At 43.4% G+C, this 18509-nt stretch overlaps 1 protein-coding gene across 1 annotated transcript; it reads left to right on the top strand.

Annotated features, from left to right (window-relative positions):
* The first annotated feature begins 1951 nt into the window (after positions 1-1951).
* Positions 1952-5262, top strand: LOC133900483 (scarecrow-like protein 34). The gene has a single exon (XM_062341643.1). It carries the CDS (start codon positions 2643-2645, stop codon positions 4926-4928), a length of 2286 nt encoding a protein of 761 aa, XP_062197627.1. The 5' UTR covers positions 1952-2642; the 3' UTR covers positions 4929-5262.
* The last annotated feature ends 13247 nt before the right edge of the window (positions 5263-18509 follow it).

Genomic DNA, 18509 nt, shown 5'->3' with positions numbered 1-18509 from the left:
GAGGTGGCTCAACATAAACAATGTGGAGGAACTTACAAGGCTATATATCTGAATGATAATGTTTGCATAGTGCAATGCAAGCTCGTCAGGTCCTAGCCTTTGACAGTTCATAGTTGATTCGGCACTCCATGCACTTTCATCTGCAAATGTGTTACGAGAATCAGCTGGTATTGTCACTAATTCAACAGGAGACATCGGGCCATGGAAATACAAGATGATCAAAAGAACTGTTGATCTCAATTTGTAAGTAGTGCACATCTACAAGCTTCTCGACTACCTATCATGAGAAATCTATGTTAGAAACAAAAAGAGGATAGGCTAACGTAGCATACAAAGTGAAATATGTAGTAAAAGCTACCAACTTCTTCCAATGTCTTAGACCGGAGAGATCTTTTCTCCAAGCTCTTTACAATTCCTTTGGGTCTTCAACTCTTGTATCACAATTTGAATATTATATCCTGCCAATTTAATTTATTATAGTGTGAAAAGTTCAAAGAACTATAGCTACATTGCCATATTGAGAAGGATTTGGGTTCAAATAAAACAGTAAGGATAAGAAAGTATCATCGTCGTAGCTTCCATATTCCCATTTTGTTCAGGTAATGGACACAAACACAATGCACAATGTCATTTTGTTTAGGTAATGCCACAATGGACATGGAACAAGTGACACAATGGATCGGCATTTTTTTTTCTTACTGAAAAGAAATATAATGTTATAAATAGGCATCATACATTTCTCAAATATATCTGAATGTTCCTTTCCCTTTAGCTTAGAGCAGTACGGTTGCTTAAATCTATGTAATGCATACAGCTCATGGTACAAATCCTGGGGAAAAAAACAACAAAAACAAGAAGACAGGAATTTGTCCCTCAAAAGAAGACATTGAAAAAGAGTCATCAACTTTTGCATTTATATTCTCTGCTATTCCTGCTTCTGAAAACAGTCACAGGTCAAGGGTGATCTGAAAGTCATTGCGGTAATCGACGACAATCATCCAGTCTACCTTTTGTCATTAGCTGCGATTCACATCAACTCACTCATGTCATAGGAAATTAAACTCTGTCCACCTTCAGAAGAAAGCACCACTTGTTTGAAGTGACAGTGTCTTCCGAGAGATTGCATAACACTGGCGCCTTTAAGTATTGTACTGACAACTTCAAAAGCAAGAGGAGCCACTAACTTAAATGGTGCAAGACTGTTTGTGAAATTTATTTAGGGAGAGAGAGAAAGAGAGATGCAATGACAGAGGTGTTGGCAGCACCAAGAGGAGCACGGCTACGCCATCACTGGATCAGGAAGGGAGGAGCCACAGGGTCCCATCCTCGAATACCGGTTTTTTCTGGTTTTAATTAGGCGGGACAGGATTAAGGGGAGATCGAATTTCTTTCAGGGTTTTTATTAGGTTTATATTAGTAGAGATATATATTGTACCGGCCAATTAATGTGTATTTTTTTCTCTCTGAGAGGATGGGCCTTTCATACATGTAGTATATGCACTTCAAGTACTGGCCTTATGTTCTGCTACGCTAGGCCCATTAGCTTTGGACTCAACAATGAGGAGAGGAAATGGTCAATGTCGTCCTGGACAGGTCATCGATCACAATTAAGTTATTCAGGACCCAGGAAATTAATAGATTAAGCAGGCTAATAGTTATGCATATGATATAACTATGAATGATAAGGACTCGATGGATCCAGCAAGCATGCATGCGTGCATGAACTCTCTTCTCTAGCTAGATTTTGGTCAAGACTGACTGCTGGACTTTTGTACCCTTGTTTCTGAAGTAGGATCACCTGATCGAGGCCGCGCGGGTAGAGGACGACTGATTAATTAAGATGCGGGTTGGACCAGCCAACAAATTGAGCACTCTGTCTGCGGAATCATGCACGCACCCGTGCCGTGGGCTCCAAAAAGTCGCGGCGCTGATGGCAGATGCTTGTCGTCCATCTTCCGCCAAGCGAGAGAGAGCAACGCTTATGGTGATCATCCCCATCCCGTCTTGTGCTGCAAGGAAACTGACCCGACTCACTAACTCATCAGTGATCGGTTCTTTGTGCCATGCCATGGATGACTTCATCACCGGTTGGTTGGTTGATCGATCCATCTGCTGTGGCCTAGGAATCAAGATCCTCTCCCCGCTTTGGTGATTGGAATGCAACCGGCACACGAGTACCCCGACCCAATGCTTGTCAGTCCGATCCAGCCTCCATTGACGGGAATGAACGGACGCGATCTCGCGAGTGAGATCAGCAGCCTCCAAGGACGTGCCGCTGCTCCTGTCCTGTGCCGGCGACGCGATGCGGCGTGACTAATCACGGGAGGGGAGGGACAGAGAAGAGGGGGGATGAGTCGCAGTTGCATTTCGTCTTGGTCTCCTCTCCTCCCCTCCATCCACTGTGCTAGAGTGACAAATGATCGATCTGGTCGCCTTCCCTTCCCAGAAGCTTCCCTGCTCGCCCACCGGTCACGGCGTTAGACGATCGAGCTCAAAGATTTGATTTTTAATTCGCCCACCATCCCCTCCCATTCCATGTCTCCCTCAAAACATCACCACTAGCTCTCAAGTAGTACTCGTAGTAGCTAATCGGGCTCATCGCCAACCCAAAGATTCAATTTTCTTTTTACCGCCGGCAAGCCATGGCCGCCTCGCCGGGGGATCTCCTGGGGCAGGGAGCCTTTCTCGAGCCCTTCTCCCCCTCCGTCTTCCTCGACCTCCCTCCGACGCCCCGCCCAGATGGCGGCTTCGACGGCGAGGACCCGGCCTCGTCGGACGACCTGGTCCTCCCCTTCATCTCAAGCATGCTCATGGAGGAGGACATCGACGACAAATTCTTCTACCAGTACCCCGACCACCCCGCGCTCCTCCAGGCGCAGCAGCCATACGCACAGATCCTCTCCGCTTCCGCCACCACCGCCTTGTCCTCATCCGATTCCGCGACCACCAACACCGACGGAAGCGGCAACTTCCACCTCTCGCCATCCTTCTCCTCCGACGCCCCCGCCTTCGCCGACGCTACCTGGCCCTACGATCCAATCGAGCTCTCCCAGCTGCTACGCTCCCCGCCGTACCCCGACATGGGAGTGGGGCTCGACGATGTCAACGCCTTCATCTTGCCGGGGCAAGACGGCGCCACCGCGGGATTCCAGCAGACTCCGGCGCCCTTCAAGAGCGCGAGCGAGGCCAACGCGTTCCTGGATAGCGCGGAGGAGGAGACGAAGACAAAGTCCACCACCACCTTGCCCGCTGACGACGGTGACCACGCCGCGCTGGCCTCGGCCTTCTTCGGTGGCCAGAACGGGGTAACCATGGACATGCTCAATCAGGCGTTCCTCAAGGGCATGGAAGATGCCAAGAAGTTCTTGCCCACCAACAACAGCCTCCTCATCGACCATGAGGGCACTTCCGGGGAGTCCTTTCCTAGAGACAGGAAACCGCCGAGTGGCTTCGCTGCCGGCCAAGTGAAGAAGGAGGAGACAGTGGATGGAATGTTAATGTTTGGAGGAAGCAACAATGGCAGGGGCCGCAAGAACCGGCACCACGAAGAGGACCTGGAGGCGGAGACAGGCAGAAACAGCAAGCTGATGATGCCGGAACAGGAGGAAACTGGTGCCCGGGAGATGTACCGCGAAATAATGTCCTGCGATTACGAGGAATTCAACAAGCGCATGACGGACCTGCGCATTGCCAAGGATAGTGAGTCTGAGAGGAGCAGCAGGAGGGGTGGCGGGAAGGCGGCGCGGGGGAGGCAGGGCGCGAAGGAGGTTGTTGATCTGCGCACCATGCTTATCCATTGTGCACAGTCAATGTCCACGGGTGATGCCCGAAGTGTGAACGAGCTGCTGAAGCAGATCAAGCAGCACTCCTCGCCGAGAGGAGACGCCACACAGAGGCTGGCATATTGTTTCGCCGAGGGACTGGAGGCACGACTTGCAGGCACAGGGAGCCAGGTGTACCAGTCGCTCATGGCAAAACGCACCTCGGTTGTGCACTTCCTCAAGGCATACAAGCTACTCATGGCAGCCAGCTGCTTCGTGAAGGTGAAATTCGTCTTCTCCAACAAGACAATTTGTCATGCTGCGGCAGGGAGGAGTAAATTGCATGTTGTGGACTATGGTGTGCAACATGGATTTCAGTGGCCAGGTTTGCTCCATTTACTGGCAAATAGAGAAGGTGGACCACCAGAGGTGAGGTTCACCGCAATTGACGTCCCACAGCCTGGGTTCCGCCCAGCCCACCAGATTGACGAAACAGGCCACCGCCTCAGCAACTGTGCGCGCCAGTTTCGCGTGCCCTTCAAGTTCCACGGTATTGCAGCAAAGTGGGAGAACGTCCATGTTGAGGACCTCAATATTGATCCAGATGAGGTTCTTGTTGTCAACAGTGAGTGCTTTTTCGGTAACTTGATGGACGAGAGTGTTCTGGTGGACAGTCCAAGCCCTAGAGATATGGTCCTAAACAACATCCGGAAGATGCGCCCTAACGTGTTCATCCATTGTGTGGTCAATGGCACATATGGCGCACCGTTCTTTTTGACACGGTTCCGGGAGGCACTGTTCTTCTACTCAGCGCATTTTGACATTCTTGATGCGACCATCCCCCGGGACAATGATGATCGGCTGCTGATCGAGCGGGATATCTTTGGGCGGTCTGCCTTGAATGTTATCGCTTGTGAGGGTGCAGACCGGGTGGAACGCCCTGAGACTTATAAGCAATGGCAGGTGCGGAACCACCGAGCTGGGCTGAGGCAGCTACCATTGAATCCAGAGGTCATAAAGGTTGTGAGAGATAAGGTCAAGAACTATTACCACAAAGACTTTCTCATCGATGAGGATCACCGTTGGTTGCTGCAGGGATGGAAGGGGCGGGTACTGTATGCCATGTCGACATGGGTTGCTGAGGATAATAAGTCCATCTCTAGCTAATTTGGTTTGCCTGATTCCACAATCCGACCCTAGATGATATTGGTATTTGGTAGATGGTCTATACTTATATTATTACCAGCTGCAGTGTATTATGTTTTACTGATGAAACTATGGTCCAGCAGACGTGGTTCACTGGACTTCAGTTTTTAGAGGGCTTGAGTGCTGAGACTTTGTGAAGTAGAAATAAGTGGATGCTTAAGGCTACATATCTATAGATTTAGATATAGGACATGTTGTTGAGCTGTGATAATGTATACCAAAATTAAGAACCCTATAGCTGACAAGCAATTTTATGGATCACATGTCTGACTTTTCATGTGTCAAAGCCTTAAAAGTATATGTCTTGTGAAGTTCTGTTTGTGTTGTAGCGTCACATTGTTGGCATTTCCCTTGCGTCTGGGTAGAGTAAACAGATGCGTGAATAAGCATTAATTAAAGTTGCACTGGTTATTCAGGGCATTTGATTCTGTTAGGATTCTCATACGAACTTTGAGCTTTATTGGCAGAGTAACAGTGATTGAACTTCTGTTAATAGGTCAGATGCTTCTTGTTTGCGTGAGCCATTTCTTTCCCCATGTTTTTCCTTTAGGCAATCTCTTTCTCTAATTTCCATCTAACAATCGCATACTTTGCATATCTATGTCGTGTCTATTTGTTTACTTTGCAGATTTAGTGTACCAATATCTGGTTCATCAGCTCATATATGGATCACAGGAGAAACACATAAACCAAACGTCGATAATTCGATTATTACAGGCTAACATACATAGATTTCAAGCAGGTTTAGTTTGGTCTGTCTTTTACTCTGTCCATCAGTTTATATGTTATTATAGCCTTTCAGCTGGCGTATGCGACTAAGTCAGAAGTGCATAGTATGTAGGTTTAGGAGTACGGTGCATATTTGTAGGATTGAGATAGACGATTAAAGGAAGGTAAATATGTGCTTTATAAATTTCTTGTGAAATAGATGGTGTATTCTTTGTTCACCCAATACTTTTCAAAAATGCATAAATGAAAGTATAAATTTTAGAGAGACAAAGCGAGAAAAAAAGTTTTAAAGAAATATGACTTCACGGATGAAATATGAATTATAGACTTTATTAAAAATTATTTTATGTATCTTTGAACATAAAAACTTGAAACTTGAATGAAGAATAAAGCAAAAAGATAGTTATCGAAAGAACCAACTATCCAAATTGATAGTTTAGAGGTAAGGAGATTCAAGATCCTCTCAAATACATAAGTATATGAACATTTATACCTCTAGCAATAAGAATAATTACTTCACAAATGTGGAAAAACTACAGCTCAAAAAGAAAAAGAAAATCACAATTGAAAAAAAACTTGTAAGCTTACAAGGGAACCAATAGAGAGATTAAAAGGAGAGAAATTCAAGTATATGCAAAAATATAAACTTTATTACTCGAAAAGGTAAGCTCTATCTGAGATGTATTATAAAGATTTTTCTCTAAAAAACTCTCAACTATTACATAAGCTAAGCATTTATCTTCATCTCCTCTAAAACTCTAGCACTAGGCTCTCAAATGGGTGGCACAAGTGACTCAAGTGACTGGTTCAAACTCTTCTATAGCCTTACCTTTCTATTTATAGGCATAAAAAACTTAAACCCTAGGTTTTCTAACTTGTTACTAAAATACAACTCTTTTGTAGTACACTTCTACATATCACTGAATGTATTTTGATCTATTTATTGTTTCTTCCATCGAACGGCCGTTGTGTCTTCACGACTTAGCTTCGCTTCGACGTAAGCTTCGTGATGGTGCCACATACTCCTCTAATCCTTCCACGGGATATCAAACTCTAAAGTCTACTTGGACTTAAAGTCAAACTCTAAAATTTACTCGGAGTCTCAGGATATCACGTCAATAAAACAAAGGTGTTCTTGGACTTGCTGGAAAGCCTATGATGAGTCATTTCCAATAGATCTAGTCTGGACCCAATATTCCTTATAGCTAAGTCAGAGTTGATAAAATAAGGTGTTGTATTACCGTTTTGGGTCTTATCGAGTCTTGTAATCATGTCGGGTCGGAATTTAAGTTGTGTACGTCTCTATCCACGACTGCACAACTATAGATCGACCTCCGCACGCCTTATATATATATATATATATATATATAAGCTATCGTAGTTTAGACTCGAGTTTTGCTTAGATTATTTTGTTTTAGATAGTTTTGTCGTATATCGGTTTGTAGAACTCCAACTAGAGTACTTTATTGGTAATCAGCATTATTCAAATTGCATCTACATGTTCTTGCTTGTGTTTTTGATTCGCTTGCAGGAAAAACCTTCTTGGTGAGGTCCACCGCGTCTTGGCATAGTTGATAACTACAGAGTAGTGGTTTACTGGTTGCGAGGTTTCTCGATCTGTTATAGTCAGAGCCTTTGGATCATCAATATTGAAGCTTCACCAAATCGACTTATCATATTATCTTTCGAAAGATTGGGCATGCCCCCATCAGCTATCAGCTTCCCTTTTTTGTCAAAAGTTTGCCTGTTATGTTCCTTCCAAATCTCCTAAGAGATAAGCATAGCCATATACCTCAAGACTTTCTGCAAGGAAGGGATACAATGGGTTACGGTGATCCACCAGTCCGAAACAGAGTGATTCTGTGGCCATGCCTCTAGGCAAATGGCCGTCTGCCTTAGTTTCCTGCTGTAGCGAATATGACCTTTTTAGGGTATATGTATGTGATTGTAGTGCTTAGTGATATCATAGTCAGTGAGACTAATATGTTTGTCAAGTATATACTTTATTAGGTCTCATGGATACAACATGTGAAGAAGCCACCAAAGTGGGATAAATATTAGATTGAATTGGATAAGTCCCAGAAAAATTATATGCGTCGGATAGTCCATCGTAGAGGCGATGATACATGTCGGAGCATTCTTCCCGGCTATTTTGTACACACTGAAGTACACGCCAGATGGTCCGACGCTATAGAAGTTGTACATGCCGGAGTATTCTCAGAAGAAGGTTCAAAGGCTGTACATGCCGGAGAACACATCGGATGTTCCGACACTATGGAGGTTGTATAACCCGGAGTATTCTCAGAAGAAGGTTCAAAGGTTGTACGCACTAGATGGTTTGGCAATGAAGAGTTGGCTACAATGGAGCATTTCTCATAAGAGGTTGCAACTATTGAAGATTAAAGATCAATACACCGATGTTTCAGTGTTCACACCGGAGTAATTGCAATGGCTAGTTTTGGCGTGGTTATACATGCCGGATGTTCTGGCATATTAAAGATCTACACACCAGACAAATGCATAGTAGAGAGAAGTGGCTCGGTTGACTCAAGTCTATATACCGGATAGTTCGGTGATGGAGTGCAAGGTAACACTAAAACATCTGGTGTTTACAATGAGATTGATGGGGGTCCAACGGCTAGTTGTTGCTACTATACGTACCGAATGTTCCGATGCTTATATTACTATTAACACCGAATATCCGGTGTTCATAGCCTTTTTGAGCTGTTGAAGTAACGGCTAGTTCGTGGGGTTGAGGCTATATATATCTTTACTTAGCCATTTGAGTGTGCTGAGTTCAGATGAGCTCACATATACTTGAGGAGACATCCAAACTAACAAAGTACTAAAAGTGATCATCTAAAGTAATTAATATAAGATGAAAGAGTGATTAGTGCTATTATACGTAGAGAGCTGTTGTTAGGTATTGCTGCCTAAAGATAGAATCAATGAGTGATCCTGCCTCAAGATCTGACATTAAAACTTTCTGATGGAACCAGACATTAAAACTTTGACCAAAAGGGAGAAAACGTACTTGAATAAAACCATCAGATACCTAGAAACTAAAAGTTTAATCATTCCTTAGAGTTTCCCAATCTGATGCCACTATACTGACCTTCGTCATCAGCAGCACAGCGGACCGGCATCGCCGGGATCCTTCTTTTCTTGTGGTATGATGCACCAAAAGGAACTGGAGATGAAAAACAGAGAAACAAAGCATGCAATCAGGGAATACAAAAGAGAGAACTTTTTTTTTCTGTAGTTGCAAGATGGGACAGAATAAATCTTTAACTCGAGCGAAGAGAGTGGCATGAGGAGATTCACCTGTGCTTCCGGCGAGAGGTCGCGCAGCCGAGATAGGCAGGAGGAAGGCGGAGGCGGAGGCGGGGGCGGCGGCGGCGATGGCGATGGCGATGGCGATGGTGGCGCGGGAAGTCGGGAACGCACGCGAGCAAACGGTGGTTGGTGATTTTCACGGATTCTTTTTACCGGATAATGGAATTGGATATAACTTGTTGCAGGCTTGTTCTTCGGCCGATTGGGTTCAATACATTATTGTATGAATTCTGGCCAGCATGCACATGGGCTGGGCTAAGAAATTTGGCTAATTTTGTTACTGTAGTTAGACGAATTGGAAAAGCTCCAGAATCTTTAACTAGATCCATGTCTTGGACTGGTCAATCCCTAAGGCACACATATACAGTTTTTTTTCTTTCTTTTTTTTTTTAAGATGCGATTGCTTAGTTAAGGTGTGTTTAGTTCATGAGATATCTTTAGATGGAATATGATCATTCAATTTTTTGAGTGTTTGATTGAAGGGCAATCTGGATATGATATCCAGTTTGAGAGAATATTCCTCTGAGATATTGTATGAGCACATCCACCAAAACGATACTAGAGGGAGCCATCTATATTCTAGATAAGCTTTATTTCTACTGATGTGGTTTATTCAGGTTGGTTAGAGTAATTTTTTTAACATGTTTTAAATGATATTATCTCCTAAACCGTTTATTTGATTTGAGATCCAATTGTACCATTGTATTTATTGTAATTACATCAACAAAATATGATCTCGCATGATTATATTTTGATGAAAAACAAAATACATAACATGTGGGTCCCATAAAACTTTGGCTAACCCCATCCAGGTTCTATTCATCCAACCAAACAGGAAATTGGATCGTCCTATCTATACCACAAAAAAAAAAAAATAGATCGCCTTATTCAACAAAATATGAATGGCCATATCCCATCCAATCTTGTTCTTCAATCAAACGCACCCTTAGGGTCTCTTTGGAACGCAAGATTCTAAAAATATAAGAATAAGAAAAACACAGAATTAGAGTTACCTAGCACTTGCAATCTTACATGAATCTAGAATGTAGGAAAACTTCCAGTGGATCGTTTGGATGCAACAAAGAAAAAACACATGAATAAGATAAAAGAGATAGAATCAAATGAATTTTTCCATGAGGTTGGACCTCATGCTAGAAATACTCCAAAATTCCTATAGAACAAGCCATTTGTCACACCCAAAAACCCTAACCTAGTTATAAAGCACGCATATACATCATGGCATCATGTTTCATGTTTTTGACTTTTGTTTTAAGTGTTCAAAATGTTTGGAAAATAGTACATCGTTAAGCAACTCGAGTTTCTAGCATATACTTATGAGAATTACTTTTGGAATAGTTTCGATAGCCCAAAATCATTTAAGAAGGAAAGGGAAAAGAATTGGTAGAAAAAAAGAAAGAAAGGAGAACTTATTGTGTGTAGGCCTAGCCCGTGGTCTAACTGGGCCTACCCGCAATCTGATCGCCAGGGCTCATAACGCCCACTTAAAACCCAATCGACCACCTCTCTTCTCTCTCCCTCACTCATTTCCCACCTCCACCCAAAACCAAGAGAGAGATGAGGAGCACCACCTCAACGACCACAACAGCAAGAGATCGATGGAGAAGACTTCCCTGGGCTTCACCAAGCCTCCCTGAGTTACTCCCCGCCATCATCCTCACCAGAGAAGCTTCCCCGCATTCTCTTCTACCTCAAGGCCGAGCTTCACCCCAGAACCCGATCTCCAAATCAATACTTCCTCAGAGCTGGCTAATCCCCTAGGGAGCTTCCCCACATCAAGGCGAGACTTCCCCGACTGTTTCCCCATCATCCCCGAGCTCCAACCAACCCCAACTTTCTTAGATCTAAGCTGCACCCCTAGCCATGGACGTCATCCATAGGGCCCTAGAGTTTGGCCCCGTGTATGTCGCCCAAACCACAAAATATGAACTCCCCTAGTCCTGTAGAGTGTTTTGGTACCACTCTTGGTCAAAGGTGTCACCGAAGCCTACGCCAGTGACCTCGCCAAGGTGTTGCCGGCCAGGCCTAGCGGCCTGACCACCACCTGGGCCAGTCTGATGAGAACTTGGTTAGCTAGAATTGAGTTGGACTCCATAGTTAGGAGTCAGACCGCCACTGTGTCCATAGCTACTTAGTATCATTTTTTATCTGTCCAACCCTCACAGTTTGACCGCCACCCTCACCCGGTCTGACCGCTAGACACTTAGAACCCAGTGAGCTTAGGTTATCCAATATGTTGTCTAAACCTCTTCAAGCACGATCAATCAAGTGTTCTTTTGCAAATGTTTTTTGTGACATGTCGCATTGCATCTTGTTCATGATCATGCATCATAAAAACATATTTTATAACATTTCATCATGCTTATTGCGATGCATTTTCATTCTTTTAGTGATCGACGAATCGAAGAGTGATGGGTTTTCTTGAGGAGAAATTTGTGGTTGATCTTGATTTTGAAGCTAAGCACCAAAGCAAGTAATATATTTCTCCTATATTTTGGTGAATTACTGATCAATTTTGCTAGATATTGCTATGTATCGTACATCCATGTTTAGCGAGTTGATTTCGGGAATCGGGTAGCACCTATCTTGTTACATTGTTCTTGTGTTGATTATTAACGGTCTCTATCCTTATAACCTGTGTATAACTATGTTAATGTCTAACTTAAAATTTATCTGAAGTGCTTAGCAATGCATATGTCACCGATAGAAGTTGAGCGATGGATCGTCCATCGTTCGCGAGCTATAGAACTTAATTACTATTCATGATGGAAACAATGTTGGGATGAGTTGTGAGAATGAGACAAGATATGGGCGGTGTTAGGGCCAGGTCGGGAAAGGAACCCAGATGCCATAGACTGTTTGCATCGTTTAAGTACCATTTGTTGGTGTTGTTGACTTAAGCACTTTTGCGTACTATTACATATTCGAATAGGCAAAGGATAAGCCAAGTATCGTAAGTCGCCGCGTTTATTTGACTCATGTGCACATGATGTGAGCGAAAGGGCTTGTAGGAGGCATTTAAGGTTGCTCCGGAAGTAGACCTAGGTGGCCTCCGCATACTTAGGTATGGGAACAAAGTTTCGGGATGGGTACGTGAACGGTTGTCATATGAATCATCGTTTGCAACCGATGGGTTGTATGGAGGGTGGTTTCGTGTCGTGTTGGTAAAGATGTACTCCCCTGTAGGGTGTAAAATCAATTTGAATTACCATACTCTCGGTTATTAGCAAACTTCATTTTGATTAGATGTCACCATAGAGTTCCGTTTGGTACTTGTGGCATGGTGGTATATGTGGGAGAAGGTGAGATGGTTCCCTTATGTTCTATGTTCAGCTGGTCAGGTTCATATGTTATCTATGGTTATGTTGTTGTGATCATGTAGGATAGTCTAAATATTAAGTTATGTTAAGTGTTCACATGTTTATGTCGTAAATTGCATTTCACATAATTCAAGTTAACCTTGTGGTATATTTCTTGCTAATTCATCCAAATACATTATCGTTGGAGTTGAGAATATACATACCCATATGAGTTACTCTTACAAGTACATTCGTACTCACTGTGCTTTGTTTATTGTTTTACAGGTGAAGTTTAGGTGTCGGTTACTTGTGCCCCGCTGAGAGTGATGTGGTGATGAGTAGTTGCTATACTACTACTAACCCCGTTCGGTTGTCTTGTGGGCAAATGGCGCCACCGGTTTTTGGTTTCTTTAGATGTTTTTCCGCTGTAATTTATGTATAACTACGCTAGATAATACCTTGTCACTTGTTTATTGTATCAACTTTTAATCACTTGAACTCTTGTATAATCGTGATGTTATGATGTATATGTTTGTACAATTGTTGGATAATCGCTCTCTTGGGAATTATCAAAATACACATATCAGGACTGCCGAAATTGTCTCCGTTTCAATTGAATGGTGCATTGAGTTATCGCATCAGTTGAGGTTTAACCTATGTCGTGCCTTTTGGTGAGTGTATATTAGTTCTCAATTTAAGTGGACGATTGGCCATTTGATTGAATCGAGTGTAGTTTGGTCGAGTCTCCATACCATTCAATTGGAATTTTATAGGAATTCTAGAAATCTAATTTTTTTGTTCAAAAGGGCTTCATAAGAATTTTTTTTAATAGGATTCAAATCTTTAAAATTCTTTTATTTTTTCTTTGTTCCAAAAGACCCTTAAACGCTTAGTGGTAGGAGGCATGTCACTAGGCTAATAAGGCTGGCTGTTGTGTGCACTGCACATGCATCAACTAGCTCAATTAGACTTTAGTTGACTGCATCCATCTAAATTACAGGCACATTCATAAACCATGGATGCATGGTACGGTTCAATGAACCCAGCCAGCTGGGATCGATGGAATATATATAATACGCGCGGCTTCTTAATTAGGTTCATGCATGTAGATCCTCGTCGCCTAGCTAGCTAAGCTAGATAGGGAATATATACCATTTGATGCTTTACGTACGCTGATTTCATAATCTAATACTATCTTTCACGACTAACCAAAACTAATGACCACGCAGTGAATTGGGGCCCTCAAGTTTAATTTTGTCTTCTAAATATATGTTAGATTAATTCTCTAATTGTGTCAAATTTCTTGAAAATTGGCTAGGTACGTATTAACAAATCAAGAGCTTGTGTTCTGAAATGACGTACGCAGTTACGCACCGGTGCTAAATATTTTTTAATTGAGAATCAAGTTGGAATGTGTCTTAGTTTTTTTATTGATATTATTATTTATTTGATTTGATGATCTTCAGTTTTATATGAGCTTTGATGTAATTTGAATCGATCTGAGATTTTATTTGAGCATATTGATTATAGACTAATTGGAATTAGAGTTGAAGATATGTGTTTGCTTGTCTCATGGTGTGCAGGTGATGAAAGCAATTTGGCGGTCGATAGCGGGATGATCGAGGTCAAACAGAGTGCTTAGTGCCAGACGATCAAGTAGGCCGGGCAGAATCAAGGATGATCCTAGCTGAACACGTGGAGGTCAAGCAAAGTATTGAAGGCGGATGTAGATGGCGTGTTGACAAAGTCAAGCGAAAGGAATGCCGGTGCAAGTGATAAGGCGGCCCGAGGGATCGGGAGCAGGAAAAACTTGCCGGCGGTTAGGATTGCATGACGGAATACATGCGTCGACATCGAAGCGCTTGCTTAAGGTGTAAGCAAGGCAGTGAGTCACGCTTTGAGAAACGTGCAGGCGGTTTCACGGTTTGACCTCAAAACTATGGGAAGACTGGAGGGGTATGTGGCACTATCGCGAAGCTTGCATCGAGGCAAAACTAAGTCATGAAGGCGTTGCGGCCGTCCGATTAATGGAGAAGAACATGGATTAAAATACCCTCAATGGTATGTATGAGTGCATTACAAGAGAGTGGTATTTTAGGGAAAAATTAGTAAACTTAAGGGCCAAGTTTTTTAGACTTATAAATAGATAGGTAGGGCTAGAGAGAGCTTTAAACCAGCCACTTAAGCCCCCTTGTACCATCCATTTGAGAGCCATAGAGCTAGGATTTTAGGTGGGAGAAGGATGAGTGCTTAGCCTATGAAATAGGTGAGAGTTTTGAGAGATAAATCTTTGTAATCCGCCTAAAATAGGACTGATCTCTTTGAGTAATGAAGTTTATGCTTTTTGCATATGCTTGAATTCCCCCTTCTAGTTTCCATCTATTGGTTCCCTTGAATACCAAATGTTTGTGCAAGGCCACGGAGAGTCTTTGGATGCGATGTTTACTCGCTTTGATGGGATTGTTATCAATCTTCCATTAACTGGTGTTTTGCCCTATTCTGACTATGATAGAGCGATCAAATTTCTCTATGCTCTTGACCGTAGCATATAGGAAGTGAAGATCTCGAGCATTGAAGAGTCTTCAAGTTACGACACGTTGACTTGTGATGAGCTCTTCAGCAAGCTCAAGTCCACCGAGATAGCCAAGGCGGCTCGAATCAGTCTCAGAAACCCCCTGTCTCAGAACATGGCGTTGGTTTCCGGATCTGGTGGTGACAATCAGTCTGCAGCTGATTTTTCTTGTGCTAACACTTCATCGAGTCGATTTGCTTTGTCTTCCTTGGTTTCTGTTACTGAGGAACAGGTGGACACGCTGGATGATGAGGACGTTGCGCTGATTGTGAAGAAGTTCACCCGCTTCTACAACAACCGCCGAGACCAGAGGAGGGGTGGTTCTCGTGCCTGCTTTGAGTGTGGTGACACTACCCACTTCAAAGCGGACTGCCCCAAGCTCAATAAGAGGGAGGACGGTGACCACGACTACAATAAGTCCAAAAAGAAGAACAAGAAGCTCTTCTTCAAGAAGAACTGCGACAAGATGGCCAAGAAGGCGGCCAAGATGGCTTCTAAGCATTCGTGGTGGCTCTCAACGACATCGACACTTCTTCTAACGAGGAGGATAGCTCGGAGGAGGATGAACCGCAAGCAAAGAACAAGAATAAGGCCAAGGACTTCACCAGCCTCTGCTTCATAGCGGACGACCACAATGACGATAACGACCCTGAATTGGATCCCTCTGAGGTGGCAGGCGGAGGTCTGGAGAACAAGTGGCTCATCGACTCCGATTGTTCATGTCACATGACCGGAGATTCATCATGGTTCTCCAGCATTCACCCCCGTGAAGCGACATGAGTACATCACATTCAAGGATGATCAGAAAGGAAAGGTGAAAGCCAAAGGTATGATAAGGATGAATGAGAGTTTCACTCTCAAATATGTGACTTTGGTGGAACATCTAGGATATAATCTTCTGTCTGTATCTCAGTTGCTAGATGAGGACTTGGAAGTGCGTTTCAAACGCAATACTTCTCGAGTTCTTGATTCTTCTAGCGCTTTGATTTACAAGATTTCTCAAGTTGGGAGAGTTTTTGGAGCTGATTTTTCTGAGTCTTCTAGTTCTTCTGGGTGTTTATTTGCTTAACCTTCTTCTGAGTTTTAGATGTGGCATAGGAGACTAGGGCATATAAGTTTAAGAAGAACCTTGTGTGTGCTCCTTATCAGCATGGCAAGATGGTTGCCGCTCTTCACCCACCAGTCAATCTGGTGATGACTGAACGACCTGGAGAACTTCTCCATATGGACACTGTTGGTCCTTCTCTGGTTCGTTCGGCGGGTGGAAAGTGGTATGTTCTTGTCATTGTTAATGATTTCTCTCGCTACTCTTGGGTCTTTATTCTTGTGAGCAAGGATGAAGTGTTTTCACACTTTCGAAGCTTTGCTTTGAGATTGTTCACAGAACTCCCTGGTGCATTGAAAGCAATTCACAGTGATAATGGCACTGAGTTCAAGAAGTATCTCTTTGATGCTTTCTGCCTTGAACATGGCATTGAACATCAATTTTCTGCCCCACGCGTTCCTCAGCAGAATGGCGTGGTTGAGAGAAAGAACAAGACTTTGGTGAAGATGGCTAGGATGATGCTCGATGAGCATAGGACTCCTAGGAAGTTTTGGGCTGAGGCCATTAGCACAGCGTGCTACATCTCTAATCGGATTTTCTTGCGCTCGATTTTTAATTTGACTTCTTATGAATTGCGCTTTGGGAGAAAGCCGAAGATTTCTCATTTGAGAGTTTTCGGTTGTCGTTGCTTCATCCTAAAGCGTGGCAATCTTGATAAGTTCGAGTCGCGTTCTTCCGATGGTATTTTCTTAGGGTATTCTCTTTATGGTCATTCTTACAGGGTTTATAATCTTGACACTAACACTATTATGGAATCATGTGATGTGACTTTTGATGAATCAACCCCCTGTGCTAGTTCTGCCTTTGAGTATGCAGGTGACCAGGATATGAGCAAGAACATCTTTGTAGATGACAATCTTCCAGCTTTTGGTGATGACGAGGATGATCCACTACTTCCCTCGACCACACCTGCTCCAGAGCTGACTCCTGCTTCTTCTACTCCAGCAGAGGGTCTTGCAGTCTCTACTTCCACTTCGGCTGCTCTCGAGCCTGCACCCACACAGGTTGAGGGAGAGTTCACCTCACGTGAGGCCCCCTCAACACATTCAGCGGCGAAACCCTCCACACATGATGATCGGAGATCTTGAGAAGAGGGTAACGATGTTCTTGCTCATTTATTTGGTTTGATGATCTTCGGTTTTGCATAAGCTTTGATGTGATTTGAATTGATTTGAGATTTCATTTGAGCATAATAATTATGGACTAATAGGAATTGGAGTTAGAGATATGTGTTTGTTTGTCTCATAGTGTGTATGTGATGGATGCAACTTGGCGATCGACGGCGGGATGATCGGGGCCAAGCGGAGTGCTTGGTGCCAGACGATTAAGGAGGCTAGGTGGAGTCAAGGGTGATTCTAGCTGAACACGTGGAGGTCAAGCAAAACATTAAAGGTGGATGTAGACGGCGTGTTGACAAAGTCAAGCGAAGGGAATGTCGGTGCAAGTGACAAGGCGGTCGGAGGGATTGGGAGCGGGAAAGACTGCTAGCGGTCAGGATCGCATGACAGAGTACACGCGTCGACATCGAAGCGCTTGCTTAAGGTGTAAGCAAGGCGGTGAGTCACGCTTTGAGAAGCGTGCAGGCGGTTTCGCGGTGTTTGGCCTCAAAACTGTGGGAAGACTGGAGGAGTATGTGGCACCATCATGAAGCTTGCGTCGAGGTGATGCTAAGTCGTGAAGGCGCCGCGGCCGTCCGATAAATGAAGAATAAAATGGACTAAAATGCCCTCGGTGGTAGGTAGGAGTGCACTACAAGAGAGGGGTATTTTGGGGAAAAGTTAGGAAAATTAAGGGCCAAATTTTCTAGACCTATAAATAGAGAGGTAGGGCTAGAGAGTGCTTTGAACCAGCTATTTGAGCCCCCTTGTGCCACCCATTTGAGAGCCTTAGAATTTGGGTTTTAGATGAGAGAAGGATAAGTGCTTAGCCTATGAAATAGGTGAGAGTTTTGAGAGATAAATTTTATGCTTTTTGCATATGCTTGAATTCCCCCTTCTAGTTTTCCTCTATTGGTTTCCTTGTAAGTTTACAAGTTTTTTGGTTTTGATTTTTGTTTTATTTTTTTAGCTAAAATTTCAGCACCTTGTGAGGTCATTCTTCTTGTTGCTACACGCATAAAACTCACATATGAGTGTATGCCCATGGGTCTTAAGCACCATTACCTCTAGATCATCAACTTGGAGAGATTCTTTACTCGATGATCTTTTCTTTGAGCTGTAGTTTTTCACCCTTATAGGGTTGTTTCTCTTGATATTAGTGGTTAAACACTTACATATTCATGTATTTGAGCGGGTCTTAAGTCCTCTTACCACTAGACTATTATCTTTGAGGATAACCTTATCCGGTGTATATCTTCTTTAGTTTCTTTGAAAGTTGCGAGTTTTTATGCACAAAGACACATGCAATGGTCTTGAATGGAATATATAGTTCATATTACATCTGTGGAGTCATATTACTGTGGAACTAGTTTTCTTACTTTGTGT

The sequence above is a fragment of the Phragmites australis genome, chromosome 19, assembly GCF_958298935.1.
Source record: "Phragmites australis chromosome 19, lpPhrAust1.1, whole genome shotgun sequence".
In the NCBI taxonomy this organism is placed as follows: domain Eukaryota; kingdom Viridiplantae; phylum Streptophyta; class Magnoliopsida; order Poales; family Poaceae; genus Phragmites; species Phragmites australis.
This window is presented reverse-complemented; position numbering and strand designations above follow the sequence as displayed.